The 17,996-nt window shown below is 42.4% G+C and overlaps 1 protein-coding gene across 5 annotated transcripts in view; it reads right to left on the minus strand.

Moving 5' to 3' along the window:
- The window catches only part of TTC7B (tetratricopeptide repeat domain 7B), a 311,774-nt gene that overhangs the window by 96,659 nt on the left and 197,119 nt on the right, over nt 1-17,996 (minus strand). For all 5 annotated transcript variants that reach the window (XM_073349423.2, XM_073349422.2, XM_073349421.2 and 2 more), the window contains one exon: nt 8,560-8,676. In XM_073349423.2, coding sequence (XP_073205524.1) covers nt 8,560-8,676 — 117 coding nt within the window. The remainder of the gene's footprint in view (nt 1-8,559; nt 8,677-17,996) is intronic.

Consider the following 17,996-nt stretch of genomic DNA (forward strand, 5'->3'; position numbering starts at 1 on the left):
TAGCAGAATTCTAAGCATTTATAGCCAATTAGTGAGCAAACATTTACTTGTATGCTGGAAATTACTTTCAACAACAAAGAGCAGATTGTTTTCTTGTGTTTTATAAGATCAATGCCATGGGAAAGAGTAGTGCTTAGCACTTTTATTTCATGTGTTCCGTCCAGTTATTCTCATAGGTAACAGATTAATGAGGACATTGAGTCCAACCTTCTCCTACAAAAGGTGATCTGACTGCAACCAGAGATATGTGCCATAGCAAGTCGAGCTAGTCAGGAAAGGAAACTTTCATTCAGCAGCACAAATTAGAAAGGGAACCCCCGCCTTATTATAATACTGCTCCATGTTCAGCTACTATTGGTGTGAAAATGCAATATGCAACATTAGGGTAAGTATGTCACATCACCACAACCCTGCCAGCACTGTATCAGGGGAGGTATGCCACACCAGATGCTACATAAGGGAGGTGTGTGACACCATCACAACCGCAACAGCGCTAACGTGATGTGATTTGTAAAAGCAAGTCTCCTGTGTCACAGCATTTATTCATAGCCCCGGCCCCCTCCCTGAGATCCATGCTGATCTTGATTGTAATTTATAAAGATTTTTTGTAACTGAATTGTTGGAGCTTTTTTACCAAAAGCAGCAGCCTCAAAATCTAGGTTAGTGACAAATAAGGAGACAGAGGTTCCCAGGTTCTTTAGGGAGAGGTGGAAAGATCAAGAGAGTTGGCAACTATTATTATTCAGAACTGATATCACACCCAATGTAATGAGAATACTAAGCTTTTATAGTTCAGGGCAGGTCAGAATTCCTGTTGATACCTGGAGGAGTTGTTACTTAACTGAAGTATTTTTAGGTTAGATAGCACTGAGCACATCAGGAAAGCAATGACAAAGCATGGTTAGACATCTGTACTGCACACAAGTATAACCGCATATTGTAGGAAGGTATAAAGATATGCTTACAATGTTACTTGCATAGGCATGATGCTGCAATTAAACTTATAAGTAAATTGAAACCATTCTGTTCAGCTGGGAATTTGGATAAGAAGCTCTTTTTGCCATATATAAACTGGGAAATATTAGAAATATTTTTCAAATGACAAATGTCACTTTGAACCTACTAACAGTATCTGGACCCTTGCCAAATAGTCCTATTCTAATCCATTTCTAGCCCCTTTTCATTCCAGTGTAACAATCTGAACAGAATATTTGGGCTTGTAAATATTTACAACATACTCTGAAAAACAAAATGTTACTTTGAGATATATGTATATATATATTTTACAGCCTATTTCCACATCTCTTTCTCAACAACTTTATTTTTAAATGAGAGATATCTTCATGAAAATAACAGTTGCTTTTAAAGAGTTCATCTGCTCCTACTGCTTATTCCCACCTTAAATAAGAATACTCTCTTTGTGACATCATAACTAAATACTGTGCAGAAGAATGTGACATCACAAAATGAGGACTTTATAGTCAAGCAATGAGTAACCAAATTGTGAATGTGGGGAGGGCTTTTAAAAAATGCATGGATGAAGATTAAAGTGGACTGGGCTCTAAACAGATGGTTCTCATGACATCTCAACAAGTCTTCTAAAAGGATTTTTTCTCTTTAATGGAAGAAAAACAAAAATATAGTACTACTTTCCAGCATAAACTCCTCGCCCAGCACCCACTTCATCTTCTCCATGATTGGCCTCTACTATATCAATAAGATCTCCGCCACACTCTACCAGTCTGCAGCACCCATGACAGTGCTCGCCAAGGCCATTGGCAAAGGCAAGAAGAGGAACTGATGCCCCCATGACCCCTCCCATCCAGCCTGCCCAGGACTCTGGGGTACCCAATAACATGGTCTCTTTGTGTAAAAAAAAAACAAAACAAAAAAACAAGCCACCCCCACAAGTGGCATGCATCATGCTTTTTAAATTGTCACATACTACAGGAATTTAGATGAAACAGAAATATTCCTTATACAGTACTATTTTTCTATAAACGACACCTAAAGCTACAACACATTTTTAGGTATAAAAGGTACCACAATGGAGGGCACAGTACAAGATAAACCCCCTATCTCCCTTGTGGTAAAATTGCTTATATTCCCATTAGTAGAAAGGTAAATTAATCTGAAGTACCATCTGCTCAGTGAGAGTCTGGCCCTTTGCACCACTGAAGCAATTGCACGGGGCAGAGACTTGGACATAACTAGTCAATTGTAGTTAATTTGGCAGAGCTAGTTCCTTACTCCAAATGCCCCCAGTTAAGGGGGAGTCCTATGAAGGGCATCCCTCTGCTATGCTGAGCCTTAACTGGTATAAATTAGAATGCCCCCACAGCTTCTCTAACTTGAGGCCATGTCAGGTTCAGTAAAGACCAAAGCTCAGAATCAGAGATCCAGAAATAGCTGTCTTATGTGCCCTCTTTTCTTGCATTCTCCTCTCAAAAATTATTCCTGCTCTCTAAAATATTCCCATTGGAGTAGCTTGTGCAATTTCTAGCATTGCTCCCCTCCACCCCAGATAATGGATGATATTGGCTTTTATATTTTAGGAATAATTAGGGCTGTAGATTAATCGCAATTAACTCATACAATTAACTCAAAAAAGACAGTTACCTTTTCCGTAACTGGTGTTCTTCGAGATGTGTTGCTCGTGTCTATTCCACAATAGGTGTGCGCTCTCGCCACATGCACAGGAGCCGAAAGTTTTTCCCCTAGCAGTACCTGTAGGGGGAGCGCCCCAGCGACCTCTGGAGTGGCACCTCCATGGCACAGTATAAGGGGAGCTGTGCGCTCCCCCCACCCTCAGTTCCTTCTTGCCAGACAACTCCAACAGAGGGGTAGGAGTGCGGGATGTGGAATAGACATGAGCAACACATCTCGAAGAACACCAGTTATGGAAAAGGTAACTGTCTTCTCTTCTTTGAGTGATTGCTCATGTGTATTCCACAATAGGTGATTCCAAGCTATATCTCTTGGAGGTGGGTAGGAGTTCACAAATTCCTGGGACGGAGTACGGCCCTGCCGAACCCGGTGTCATCCCTGGTTTGGGATACAATCGCATAGTGCAAGGTAAACGTGTGAACTGAAGACCACATGGCAGCCCTACAATGTCCTGGGTGGGGATGTGGGCCAAGAAGGCAGCGGACGAGACCTACACTCGAGTCAAGTGCACCTTCATAATCGGTGGCGGGGGAACACCCACCAGATCATAACAGGTGCGGATGCAGGAAGTGATCCAGATGGAGAGACGCTGAGTGGAGATCGACAGACCCCTCATGCGCTCAGCCGAGGCGACGAACAGCTGCGAGGACTTCCTGAATGGCTTAGTTCGCTCGAGGTAGAAAGCCAGAGCCCTTCACACGATGAGCATGTGGAGGTGGTGTTTCTCACTGGACGTGTGAGGCTTGGGGCAGAGGACCAGCAGGAAAATGTCCTGACCCATGTGATAGGCGGCGACCACCTTAGGAAGGAATGCAGGGTGTGGGCAGAACTGAACTGTGTCCTTATGAAAAACCGTGCACAGGGGATGGGATGTCAGGGCCCTGAGCTCCGAGACCCGCCTGGCCGACGTAATAGTGACCAGGAAGGCCACCTTCCACGAGAGGTGAGACCAGGAACACACGGCAAGCGGCTCAAACGGGGGCCCCTTGAGATGGGACAACACCAGGTTCAGGTCCCAATGCGGGACCAGGGCCTAGCATATGGGAAAGACGGTCCAACCCCTTGGGGAACCGGCCAGTCATAGCATGGGGGAATACCGTGTGCCCCTGCACCGGCGGATGGAAGGCTGATATTGCCGCCAGGTGCCCCTTGACTGACGAGGGCGCCAGGTTCTGGGTTCAAAGGTGGAGAAGCTAGTCCAGGATAAGCTGGATCGGGACGGCCACTGGAGAGACACCCCGTTTGGCTGCCCATCTGGAGAACCGTGACCATTTTGCCAAGTAGGCATGGTGTGGAGGGCCGTCTGCTTTTCAGGAGGACGCGCTGGACCCTTTCTGAGCACGTCCTTTTCCCTCTACCTCACCATTGAGTAGCCACGCCATGAGGCGGCCCCGGTCCTGGGAGAGCAGGTCCGGGCGGAGCGGCAACGGCCGCGGCGGAGCAACCGCCAGGCCCGTGAGGGTCCTGTACCAACGTAGCCTGGCCACACGGGGGCAATCAGGAGGACCCGTGCCTTGTCCGTCTTTATTTTTTCCAGGACCCTGCTGATCAGTGGGAATGGGGGGAAGGCATAGAGAAAACTGGCCTGACCAGGACAAGTGGAAGGCATCGGAGATAGTGCCCCGTGCCAGTCCCCCCCGGAGCAGAACCGGGGACAGTGCCAGTTCTGCTGCTTCACGAACAGATTCACCTGGTGCTGGTGAGCCACTTCCGGGTGGAGAGACCACTCGTGCTGGGAGGAGAAGTTCCTGCTTAAGCGATCCGCCCCTGTGTTCCGGGCGCCCGGCGGATGGAAGGCCCTCAGGCAGATGTCGTGGGCTATACAGAAATGCAACAGCTTGAGGGCTTCGCGGCAGAGGACCGGGTCCTGCCTTGCCTGTTAATCAAGGCCGTGTTGTCCGTGAGGATCCTGATCACCTTGCCCTGCAGGAGCGAGCAGAAGGCCATGCACGCCAGGAGTACTGCCCTGAGTTCCTTGATGTTTATGTGTAGGGACAGATCCTGCACCAACCACAGACCTTGGGTCTGAAAGTTCCCCACATAGGCCCCCCAACCCAGGTCCGACACACTGGACATCAGCTCCAGTGACAGGGTCCTGTCCCGGAACAGGACCTCATGGAGCATGTTGCTTGGGGTGGACCAGTACCACAGTGAGGCGATCACCGAGTCAGGCACGGTGAGGACCTTGTCCATCCTGTCCCTGGCCTTGGAGAACTCAGAGGCCAGCCAGAGCTGGAGGGGCCCCATTCGGAGAATTGCATGGCGGACCACGTACGTGCATGCCGACATGTGACCAAAAAGTTGGAGGCACGCTCTGGCGCTAGTCACCAGGAATCTTGTGACCGTGTCATTGAGCCCTTTTAGGGTCTCGAACCTGTACGGTGGGAGGGAGGCTGTGGCTTACAAGTTGTCCAGGAGCGCCCCGATAAACTTTATGCATTTGACCGGGACTAATGTGGGCTTGGCGTCATTTACCAAAGGCCCAAGGCAACGCTCGTGGACAGTAGGAGTGTCACGTGATCCCTTACATGCGACCGGGAGCTGCCCTTGACCAACCAATCATCCAGATACGGAAAGATCTGGATCCCCCGGCGCCTAAGGTAGGTGGCTACCACTGACATACATTTTGTAAATACCCTGGAGCCAGTGGATAGGCCAAACGGGAGGAACGTAAACTAGTAGTGATTCTGCCCACCAGGATTCTGGGGGGAGGGATAGCTCAGTGGTTTGAGCTTTGGCCTGCTAAACCCAGGGCTGTGAGTTCAATCCTTGAGGGGGACATCTAGGGATCTGGGGCAAAAAATTGGGGATTGGTCCTGCTTTGAGCAGGGGGTTGGACTAGATGACCTCCAGAGGTCCCTTCCAACCCTGATATTCTATGATTCTCTGAAACGGAGGCAGCGTCTGTGCCCTCGAAAAGTGAATGTGGAAGTACGTGTCTTGCAGATCTAGGGCAGAGTACCAGTCCCCGGGGTCCAGGGAGGAGATGATGGAGGCCAGTGAGATTATGTGGAACTTGAGCCTCACCGTGAACTGGTTTAGATCCTGCAGGTCCAGGATGGGCCTGAGTCCTCCTTTGGCCTTTCAGCCGTGACCACTCAGGGAGGGAAGCACACAACCAATTTTAGAAGGGAAGCTTCATTGAGCTGGGGGGGGGCACGCCTTTTATAGACCCTTGACTTGTTATAGGTGGCCTTGTACTTCGGCTGGGTGGCCTGAGAAGAAGCTTGCTGTGGCCTAAACTTAGATTTGGCTGGAGCCGGGACATAGAGACCCAGAGTCTGGAGGGTCGTGCGGGGGTCCTTCATGCGATGCAGTTTTGTATCCGTTTGCTCTGCAAACAGAGCTTTGCCACCAAATGGGAGATCCTGCATGACAGCCTGCGCTCCACTGGACATCCCGGAGAGCAGGAGCCACGATGCCCTTCTCATGGACTCCACTGAGGCCATGGACTGTGCTGCCATGTCTGCCACATTCAAAGATGTTTGCAGGGATGCTCTGGCTGCTGCTGTATACTCCTCCATTAGCGCCTTGAACTCTTTCTTATCGCACTCCTGGAGGGAATCCTCCAACTTGGACATGGAACCCCACAAATTGAATTTGTACCTGCCCAGGAGCACCTAGTGGTTTGCCACCCGCAACTGAAAACTCGAGGGAGAATAAAGCCTTCTCCCGAAAGAGTCCAGCCTCTGCAAATCTTTATTTTTCGGGGTAGGGGCTGGTTGGCCCTGCCATTCCCTGTGGTTGATGACTCAACCACCCAGGAGTTGGGTGCCAGGTGGGTGTAGAGGTACTCGTGCCCCTTGGTGGGTACAAAGTACTTGTGTTTTGCCTTCTTAGAGATGTGGGCCAGCGAGCCCGTTTGCCACCCCTTCGTGGAGAGGCAAAGCTACCCTGCCCAGTGCCAAAGAGGACAGCACGTTGAATAGCGAGTCTGAGGGTTCCTCCAACTCCTCTACTTGGAGGTGGAGGCTTGATGCCACCCTTTTAAAAAGTTTTTGATGGGCCCTTAAGTCCTCCTGATAAACATAAGAAATCATATTTTTCAATTCACCTCATACAAGTACTTTAATGCAATCTCTTTATTGTGAGAGTGCAAGTTAGAAATGGCAATTTTTGTTGTTGTTATATAACTGCACTCAAAAAACAAAACAATGTAAAACTTTAGAGTCAACAAGTCTGCTCAGTCCTACTTCTTGTTCAGCCAATGGCTGGGACTAACAAGTGTGTTTACATTTATGGGATATTATGCTGCCCGCTTCTTATTTACAATGTCACCTGAAAGTGAGAACAGGCGTTTGCATGGAACTTTGTAATCAGCACTGTAAGGTATTTACATGCTAGATATGCTAATTCATTTGTATGCCCCTTCATGCTTTGGCCATCAGTCCAGAGGACATGCTTCCATGCTGATGACGCTCGTTAAAAAAAATGTGTTAATTAAATTTGTGACTGAACTCCTTGGGGGAGAATTGAATGTCTCCTGCTCTGTTTTACCTGCATTCTGCCATATATTTCATGTAAAAGCAATCTCAGATGATGACCCAGCACATGTTGTTCGTTTTAAGAACACTTTCACTGCAGATCTGACAAAACACAAAGAAGGTACCAATGTGAGATTTTTAAAGATAACTACAACACTCGACCCAAGGTTTAAGAATCTGAAGTGCCTTCCAAATCAGAGAGGGATGAGGTGTGGAGCATGCTATCAGAAGTCTTAAAAGAGCAACACTCCAATGTGGAAACTACAGAACCCAAACCACCAAAAAAGAAAATCAACCTTCTGCTGGTGGCAGCTGACTCAGATGATGAAAATGAATACGAATTGGTCCGCAATGCTTTGGATCGTTATCAAGCAGAACCCATCATCGGCATGGACGCATGTCCTCTGGAATGATGGCTGAAGCATGAAGGGACATATGAATCGTTAGCCCATCTGGCATGTAAATATTTTGCGACGCCAGCTACAACAGTGCCATGAGAAAGCCTGTTCTCATTGTAAACAAGAAGTGGGCAGCATTATCTTCTGAAAAGGTAAATAAACTGGTTTGTCTGAGTGATTGGCTGAACAAGAAGTAGGACTGAGTGGACTTGTAGGCTCTAAAGTTTTACACTGTTTTATTTTTGAGTGCAGTTTTTTTTGTACAGAATTCTACATATGTAAGTTGCACTTTCACAATAAAGAAATTGCACAACAGTATTTGTATTAGGTGAATTGAAAAATACTATTTCTTTTGTTTTTTTACCGTGCAAATATTTATAATAAAAATAATAATATAAAGTGAGCACTTTTCACTTTGTATTCCATGTGGTAATTGAAATGAATATATTTGTAAATGTATAAAGCATACCACTTTTTTAAATAAATGGTATTCTATTATTCTTTAACAGTGCGATTAATCGCGATTAATTTTTTTAATTGCTTGACATCCCTACTAATAATCAAAATTGTTGGGTATATGCTCTTAGCGATTATCAAATGAACTTGGTGAGTTTTAGTCCCTGTTAAATGCAACTCTGATTGTACATTAAACATATCAGACTTTAGCCCTTTTTCCCTTTGAAAAACAGAAATCAATGAGTCCGACCCATCTCTAATTTATCTTATAAAAACAGAAATGCAAATATGTAGTAACAAAAATTAAGCCAGGCCTTTCCAGCTTTCATTATCATAAAACTTCTTGTAATTAACCACTCACTTCTGTCTCAAAATTGTAGAGCAATGCATTTAAAAAACCTTTTGTAAATAGAGACCAGATATACATTATATCCCAAGAACCATTTTAGCAGTAAACGCAAGAAAAAAGATTTATGAATTATAATTAAATTGGACTTCTTCTGATGAGTTTCAGTGTACAGGAGACAAAATCCAAGATTTCTTTAGCATCTTACCTGGGGTTAGTGAGATTGTAACAGGACTTCCAAATCTGTAGCATATGTTTGCAGGTAAGGAGTGCCTCATCTGGGCCTCTGCACAGGGATTCCAGTTTGACTTTTGAAAACAGTAATCTAATAGAGAAGAGGAAATTTTTTTTTCCATGAGTCACATTGAAGCAAAAACCCTTAATTTTCATTTGAGAGATCCTTGCAATGATTTGAAAACAAATTAGAATACAAAAGTTCCCAATACTATCTACAGAGAACCAAACTGGAGGGGAATCTGAAATATTGACTTTATAGTACCATGCCCTGGAATTGTATTCTTTAGGTATTTTTCCTTACCTTACACATCAAATACAAAAAGAAAAGGAGTACTTGTGGCACCTTAGAGACTAACAAATTTATTTGAGCATAAGCTTTCGTGAGCTACAGCTCACTTCATCAGATGCATGCAGTAGAAAATACAGTGGGGAGATTTTATATACACAGAGAACATGAAACAATGGATGTTACCATACACACTGTAACAAGAGTGATCAGGTAAGGTGAGCTATTACCAGCAGGAGAGGAAAAAAACCCAAACCTTTTGTAGTGATAATCAAGGTGGGCCATTTCCAGCAGTTGACAAGAACATGTGAGGAACAGTAGGGGGGAGAAATAAACATGGGGAAATAGTTTTACTTTGTGTAATGACCCATCCACTCCCAGTCTTTATTCAAGCCTAAATTAATGGTGTCCAGTTTACAAATTAATTCCAATTCAGCAGTCTCTCGTTGGAGTCTGTTTCTGAAGTTTTTTTGTTGAAGAATTGCCACTTTTAGGTCTGTAATCGAGTGACCAGAGAGACTGAAGTGTTCTCCGACTGGTTTTTGAATGTTATAATTCTTGATGTCTGATTTGTGTCCATTTATTCTTTTATGTAGAGATTGTCCAGTTTGGCCAATGTACATGTGCCAGCAATGCCCCTCTGCCATGTACATTGGCCAAACTGGACAGTCTCTACGTAAAAGAATAAATGGACACAAATCAGACGTCAAGAATTATAACATTCAAAAACCAGTCGGAGATCACTTCAATCTCTCTGGTCACTCGATTACAGACCTAAAAGTGGCAATTCTTCAACAAAAAACTTCAAAAACAGACTCCAACGAGAGACTGCTAAATTGGAATTAATTTGTAAACTGGACACCATTAATTTAGGCTTGAATAAAGACTGGGAGTGGATGGGTCATTACACAAAGTAAAACTATTTCCCCATTTTTATTCCCCCCACCCCCGCCCACTGCTCCTCACACGGTCTTGTCAACTGCTGTATATATATATATCTTCCTATTGTATTTTCCACTGCATGCATCTGATGAAGTGGGCTTTAGCCCACAAATGCTTATGCTCAAATAAATTTGTTAGTCTCTAAGGTGCCTCAAGTACTAACACAGCTGCTACTCTGAAACCTATCACATAAAAAGAAATCATTCTTATAGGAGCCCTATTTGTAAAGTAACGTATGGTAACATACAACTCATTTTTTGTTGTGGAAGCATAAACACACAGTAAATTAAATCTGATTTTCATAAAATTTTGCATACATGTAGATTTCTTGGTCTGAACTGGGGGGATTCTTCAATTAAACCCTATGTTCAAGGGGGAGTCCATATTTATTTTTTTCTTGTAATTCTCAATATGGGCTCTATTCAGTGTCAAAATCAGCACCTAGATCCAAGATGACATTGACTACATTTAACATAGAATCCATGTATATCAACCATGGGGAACTGTGTTGTACAAAATATTTATCTTATATACCACCGTACATTTGACTTCATAAATTGTTTTTTATTCTTGATGGAAGGTTAGTGTTCTTTTTTATGACTGCAAACACAAGGCTGAAATATCTGACCACAGAATACAATTTCTATGATACACCACCATTGTCAAACCAATCTTGGGAACCAAAAACGTCAGTGATATACTGTAAATTTGATACACACAAGGTGAGGGAGGTAATATCTTTTATCGGACCAACTTCAGTTGGTGAAAGAGAGAAGTTCTCAAGCTACACAGAGGTCTTCTGGGTTCAATAAAAGACATTTCCTGACCCACCTTGTCTGTCTAATATCCTGGGACCAACATGGCTACAGTAACACTGTAAACTTGATATTTTTCATAGGGCAATTACAATGAGGCTCAATGTAGTCAGAATTGAATATTTTCATATTACTTTGTGTTTCAATACGCTATCCTGATGAAAACCAAAGCCTTTTATTGTGTGGGGTATGAACACCCAAACAGGCACATTTACTTACAGAGGTTTAAGTAGGACATTACAATAGTCAGAACAGAACTAGATATAACGATGTTAAAGTGAAACCCAAAGGAGAGTGAAAAAAGCACATTGTGTTTGAGGAGACAGCAGCATTTCTTAGTTGGGACTGTGACTACTACTTTTGTGTGTGTGCGGGGTAGTAGTAAGTACCCTGGTAGACAATAAGTGAAAGAATTTTAAAAGCTTAACTGTGAATCACTCTGGCAAAGAGGAAAATTGCACAGTGCCATACATAATAATTACATTTAACAATGATCAGCACTTGAAAGTTTTCTTTGTTAACTACAACGGAAAATTGGAAATGGCCATATTGGAAATCACACTATTGGACTAGAAAGGATAAAGGGAACTGAGCAACAGTATGAGTGACAAAGAAAATCTACCTTCACTCTATATTATGTTGTCATCAAGAGAAGGTCAAACTCAGGTTTGATTTGAATTTAAGACGTTTCCTAACAGAGTTCAAAAAATAGCATTTTGCACTACGGATCATATAGCAAAGCAAGGATAGATGAAAATGATGTTACTATCATAATTAATTACAATAGAAAAGAATGAAGATGACTATCTTTAACTGTTCCTTTGCACAAAATGCAAAGATGTCCTTTCAGCTGCATTTTTCAGATGTTATGTTAGAACATGGCCCCCTGTCAGTTATACTTGCAGTGACTGACTCAATTCCGTGATATATAAAATGGGTACTTCTTTAATAACTTTTAGGGGCATTAGAAGGATAAGTTCAGTAAAGTGCTTTGAGATCCTCAGATAGAAGTTCAAAGTATTCACAACAGTATTTGGAGAACAATTATGTAATTAATGCATGATCATCTCTCTGTCTCACTGTCAAATTTCGGTAACATTATCAGTTATGAATCAAACACACACACTAATAAAAGTGAATGTGCGTTAACATATTGATGGAAGATTCAAATACTAAGAACTTTTGCTTGGACTATATTTTATCTGTCTGCTTTCATAGTTTTAATATGTGCATTAAAAACAACAACATCGTTTGCTATCTCTCTATAGCATCAGACAGGAAAAATCTCTCTAGAATCAAGATAGGACAATACTGGTGGATATCTAGATTTTGTATGGCTTAAACAGTATAGAAAAAATATGTTCAGAGCACACAGCTTACAAGAAGTCATATGCAACACATTGAGCTGACAAAGAACTTATAATTAACATTAAATAACATCTTTCAAACACTTGACTCAGGATATGGTGTTGAAAAGGTGTGGGCTGAATTAAAGGAAGTCATATGCAGAGAACAATGGAGGATTCTGTGATCAGACTTGAAAAGAAAGAGTAGCAGCAACACCTAGGCAAGAAGTAATGACAATGGAAGCAAATGGCAAAGAAAACCTGATCTTAGACTATAGCACACACAAAAGACGGTAAAATGTCCATGAAATTTGAAAAAGTATCTTGGACTAAATTGTAAAGAAACAAAAAATGAAATATTCGGCACCCTTTTAAAAGCAATAATAAATTAAAAGGAGGGTGCAACAGTCACTTCAAGTCATGAAGAAACAATGAAACTCCCTTGTAACTTCTTACTGGGATGGCCAACTAAACCAGCATAAGTGAAATAAGCAAGCAAGCAGTATTTGTTAATTGAAAATTATTCCAAAACTTCTTTTGCTCCAAGCTCCTGCCCAATTTAGTTTAGCAGAAAAACTACAATAGATGTCACAGATAACAAACTTTAGCAGACGAATGGCTAAGATGCACTAAACTACAGTACAAAAAAGAAAAAAGTATCTACTGATTAGAAAAGAGCCAAAAACAATGGAACAAAAGAGATTTAATAGCCTGAAACTACTGCAAAGTGAAGTCATACTGGAAAAATGTTCAGAATTACAATAATGCTATGAGAAACAAGCCTGAGAAACCGCACCAAAACAAAAATCAAGTCCTAGTGGGTGGATTGTATTTGATTTTTTTTTCAATGGTTACAACAGAAAATCTGAGGTTTCAAAAGTTCTTGATCACAAATTCATGGGGTCCAAAAAATATTGCAGTGTGTACAAATCAGAGAGTAAATGTGTCATATTCCAAGAAGTTGATCAGGAAAGTTAATGAACAAAATAAGAGCACAACCTGCTACAAAAAAATTTGAGTACTGAAGAGCACTAGGAAAAAAAGACTAGTGACACAAGCAGGGCACTCAAATCTAAGAGGATTTAATATATTAAATCTGAATCCTTCCTACATGGGGAACAAACAATGCTCCACTATCTGTACTGCCTAAGCTGGGCCTCTCTTGTGCATATCCTCTATGTTAAGTGCCATAAATAATCCCCCTCTAAGTACAGTTCGACAGAGGGGTTCTTTCAGTCAGCATTATTGTAGTGTTCCTCCCACTCCCCAGTCAAGGCAGACTCTTTAGCTTCATTCTTAACTCATCCCAGCTTCACAAGCTTCCTTGGTGACTTGGTTTTCATCTGTAGTTTTCCAAGTTTTAACTTTTTTTTATTGAGTCTCACTTCTTTGTTTGTAATGTGAAATGTTACAACACTTTCTCAGGGTGTTCAACTTCTCTGTCAAAGGCTTCTTGTGGGGTTGGTCCATTTAGCAGTATTGCCAACCCCAAACGTTCAAAAATCATGAGTCAGGCTCACCAAAAATAATGAGATTTGGCGTCATGTAAAAATAATAGATTATGTAAAAATAACAGATTTGGTGTTCTTTTATTTGCCTTCTGCTTTTTGAGCCTTTAAGGTGCACTGGGGTCACATTTTGAAACTTTCTCCACAGTCACGAGAGCTAGAAACTTACTTTTTCTTTAAGAATGAAGGCTGAAATAATCACATATCCACTTGACTCCAGAAGCTGGGGCTTTCAGGAAAACAATTATCATGAGTCTAATGACAAAATCATGAGTGTTGGCAACACTGATTATCTCTTGACAGTATTCTGCCTATCACGCTCTTCGTTCTATTTCTGTTGTTCAGGTATTTCCTTGTTTGTTCTTAACAGGCTCTTGGCTTAAACTTGCCACTTAGAACCCCACTGAGCTTTGATAACATATTTTACTAACATCTCTTTCAGCATCAGCTTCTTTGGTGATGTTATCCATGTATTTCCTCTTGTCTCATCTTGTGCTGCTTTGTCCTCTGTTTTGTGCAATTTTTTTCCTATTAAATTATTAGTGCACAAAAATGTATTGAAATGTATTGAAAAGCAGAGACATAGCATCATGGATGGTAATCTGTTAATTTATATTTCATATAGATTAAATCAAAAAGGAAATAAAATATACAAACAGTTTCTTTAAAGGCAGACAGCAAGCTGGATTTAGTTTGACACCTCCAGCCAATAAAATGAATATGCCAAAGCTCAGACATTAGGTTAGAAAAACGAGAGAACTGTCTGGATGGAGAGATTTCAGAGTAACAGCCGTGTTAGTCTGTATTCGCAAAAAGAAAAGGAGTACTTGTGGCACCTTAGAGACTAACCAATTTATTTGAGCATGAGCTTTCGTGAGCTACAGCTCACTTCATCGGATGAAGTACTCCTTTTCTGGATGGAGAGAATCTTTCATTTTGAAAATATGATGCAAAGGTGGGGCTAAGAGGTTCAGTTGCAAAGTTGGCACCAAAAATACAAAAACCAAAAATGTAAAATTTGGGATAGTCAGTGGCATTTTGACCAGAGAAATCTCACTCAGTCTGGAATCTGTAGGTAGTTCAATGATTATTCTCATTTTTGTGAAGACAAAATTCCACAGGATTTTCCTGAATTGTGGAAAGTCCAGGAGCTAATTATGTTGCACTGTTTATAATTCTGGACAAGATATTCAGGGTTCAACCCTGTGAATCCTGGATGTAAATCTCACAGGGACACTCCTTCCCACCTTTGCAAATCACCATGGCAGAGTGATTCATAAATTGGAGAACTGCTCTGAAATCAATTAAATAAATTCAAGGAAGACACGTCCTATACTTATGAAGCAAAAATCAAATGCACAAATACAAAATGGCAAATAACTGGCTAAGTAGCAATACTACAGAAAAAGATCGGGGGGTGGGGGTATGGTGCATCACAAATTGAGTACGAGTCAACAGTGTGATGCTCAGTATTGCCAATCTCAAGAGATTAAAAATCATGAGCCAGACCCCTCAAGAGATTAAAAATTATCAGGTCAGACCCCAAGAGTCATGAGAGTGGCCCAAAAATCATGAGTGCTTTTTAAAAAAAATATTATGTTGTGTTTTTGGTCTGTCTTTTGATATTAGAACTTCTCCTGCCCATGCCCAGTGTGTGTGTGTGGGAGAGAGAATTAGCATTGACCATTCTTTCACATTTACTGGGTAAGGTGATTTTGGCCTCTGCTGCAGGAGCTCTCACTCCCACATCTGCCTGTCCCTGCCCAGCATTTAATCGTGCCCCACTATGCCCACACCAGTCCCCCAATCCGCCAGTTCAACCCCTTCCCCGCCCCAGCCTCACCTCTGCCTTTCCTACAGTTCTGTATCCCTCTCAACCAGACCTGTGAGGCTGCAATAGGGTCCCATCTCCCACCTCCCAGGCTAGCGGGGGCTGCTCCAGGGACTCAACCTCACCATGCCGCTTCCCAGGACAGGAGCTGCAAGGGGATGGGGGGACAAACAGAGGCACTGTCCTGTCCATCTTTCTCACAGGAAGGGTGAAGGGAAGGCAGGAGTAGAGTTGTGCTGAGCTCTAGTACCCTCTGAATTCCCATCACTTACAAAAAAAATCGTAAGGGTTAGCAATACTGGATGCTGTTGCGAAAAAAGCAAATGTCATTCTGGGCACAAATACATAAAAAGTTATTGTAAAGAGGACAGTGATCAGTTGTTCTCCATGTCAACAGAGGGAAGGACAAGAAATAATCAGCCTGGTCCTCAGCAAGAGAGATTTCAGTTAGATACTGACAAAAGCTTTCTATCTATAAGGATAGAACTCAGCTGCCTCCAAATAACATGACTGGAACAACACAGAAATATCTGAATATTCATGAAGCATGACAGCTCCATAGGCAGTAGGCAGGAGAAAAAAGAAGGGGGCAATCAGTTTGCTGCAGGACTTACACACCTACTGGCTGTACTGGGTAGAGAGGCTACAGCAGAGAAGGATTCAATACATAGCAATATGGCAGCCCTAATCATGCCTCCTCCTCCTCGGCCTGCCAGATCCATCCACCATTTGAGCTACCAGTGGGGAAGCTCCAGCTACCACAGCCTCTCCATAGCAAGCTTTCCACCATAAAGCCAGCATAAAACAGGACTGAATTTGACTAACAGTGCTCAAGTCACTAAGCTGCTGTTTGTCTTTCTTCAAATGCGACAATCTAATGTGCTCACATTCTTCTTCCATCCTATCTGTCTACTATGTATTTATCACACGTCACTATGGTACCCAGAGCCCTGCAGTTTCATAACTTCTTGATTTTCATTCTGTACGGTACTTACCATATTCAGGGCATGAAGAACATAAGAAGTGCCACATTGTGTTGCCACAGGGTTAAGCCAACCATTCTTGGCAAGTGATAAAGAACAATACACATTCAAAGAAACTAGCATTTAAAAGCTATTTCAAGTAAAGGTACCTGTATGCACTGTGTAACGAAAAAACTAATTTTGTATCCAAAAGTAACTGACTTTTATTGTATTACATTCTACACAATTGAAAAATGAGACCATTACAGGATTCCAGATATTCTCTATGAATAATGCAACAATTTGTACTTCTAATCTAGCTAATCTTTAATATGCTTTGCTAAGCATTTTTCTGATGAATACATGATAGTGTCAAACTGGAAAAGACTAGAAAAGAAGAAAAGTAAGGCAATAATTCTCTCCAACTTTCATATGGTTGTAGGAAAGTGTATTCATTAACGGTATGGAATAAGAAAAATTATTCTGATGCACAAAACAACTGCTTTGTGAATGCTAAGATCCTGTAGAATGGTTGGAAACGGCATCTAGACTAAATTGAAAAACAGATAAATAGACCACAAACATTTCATTTACTCAGAATATGTTTCTTTTAAAGCCCATTTTATAGGGTGATTTGCTGGCTATGTAATTAGTGCATAAGAGCTCTCTACAAACATGTAAGGGATCTGGGATTTATTTCCATGTCAAGTCTGTTACTCAAAGGCTGCAAGTGTCCTGTATTATTCTTTAGAGAATCTTACAGTTGAGTTAACAGCATCATATATGTGGGCTTAGAAAAGACTCTCAATCCATCACTCTTCAACTAGAAATAAGAACATCATTGGGGTGGCCTTGAGCACTGAAGTGAGTAGGTTGCCTTATAATATTTGAGTTTATGAAAAAAAATAAACAGTCTACAAACCAAATCTTGAGTTGGGTCATGTTGCACTGGGTAGGTGACCTTTTACTTATTGGGAGGGATGGAGGTTTCCACCTTGGTCTCCAAAATCTCAGTTTTTTTTTTTTTTAATAGTAGTTATAAAGTAAATCTCTAGCCATCGTTGTTGTGAACAAAACCTTCAAAACATGAACTGAATGTAACTGTGATGAATGTTGATCTGGACCCCAACATATAATTTATGTACTGGGCGTCTGAGATGGAGTAATGGAATATCAAAGGGCAGCAGACAGTTAAAGCACCATCCTCCACAGTCTCAAGACCAATTACTGCAAGCCATTAAGACTGAATGGACCATGAATACCGTATAAACAGGGTGCCCGCACCACTTAGAGCCCCCGCTTCCCTACACCACCGTGGGCTGAAGTCAAGGAGGTCTCTGGAAGTCACAGATTCCGTGACTTCTATGACCCTCGCGACTAAGGATGTAAAATTAAATAAAATGGTTAAACAGTTAACTGGTAGGAATTAGGCTTTCGATTCCAGCCCCAGCTGCTGGAGCGACTGCAGCTCCAGCCTTGCTGGAGCAGCCCCAGCATCGCAACGGTGGGCTATAGCGGCCCTCCATGCCTGCCAGCCGGCCAGGGCAACCCTAGCCCTGGGCTGGCCAAAACAGCCCCAGCACTGGTCACCCCGCGCCAGCTGGAGGGAACCCAGCCCTGGCCGCCCTGCACCGGTTGGCCGATCCCAGCCGCGGCCAGAGAGACATCAGTTAACTGGTTAAATGGTATAATTTTAATTGTTTTAACGGTTAACTTTT

Source organism: Lepidochelys kempii, chromosome 6 (genome assembly GCF_965140285.1).
Source record: "Lepidochelys kempii isolate rLepKem1 chromosome 6, rLepKem1.hap1, whole genome shotgun sequence".
NCBI classification, from domain to species: Eukaryota; Metazoa; Chordata; order Testudines; family Cheloniidae; genus Lepidochelys; species Lepidochelys kempii.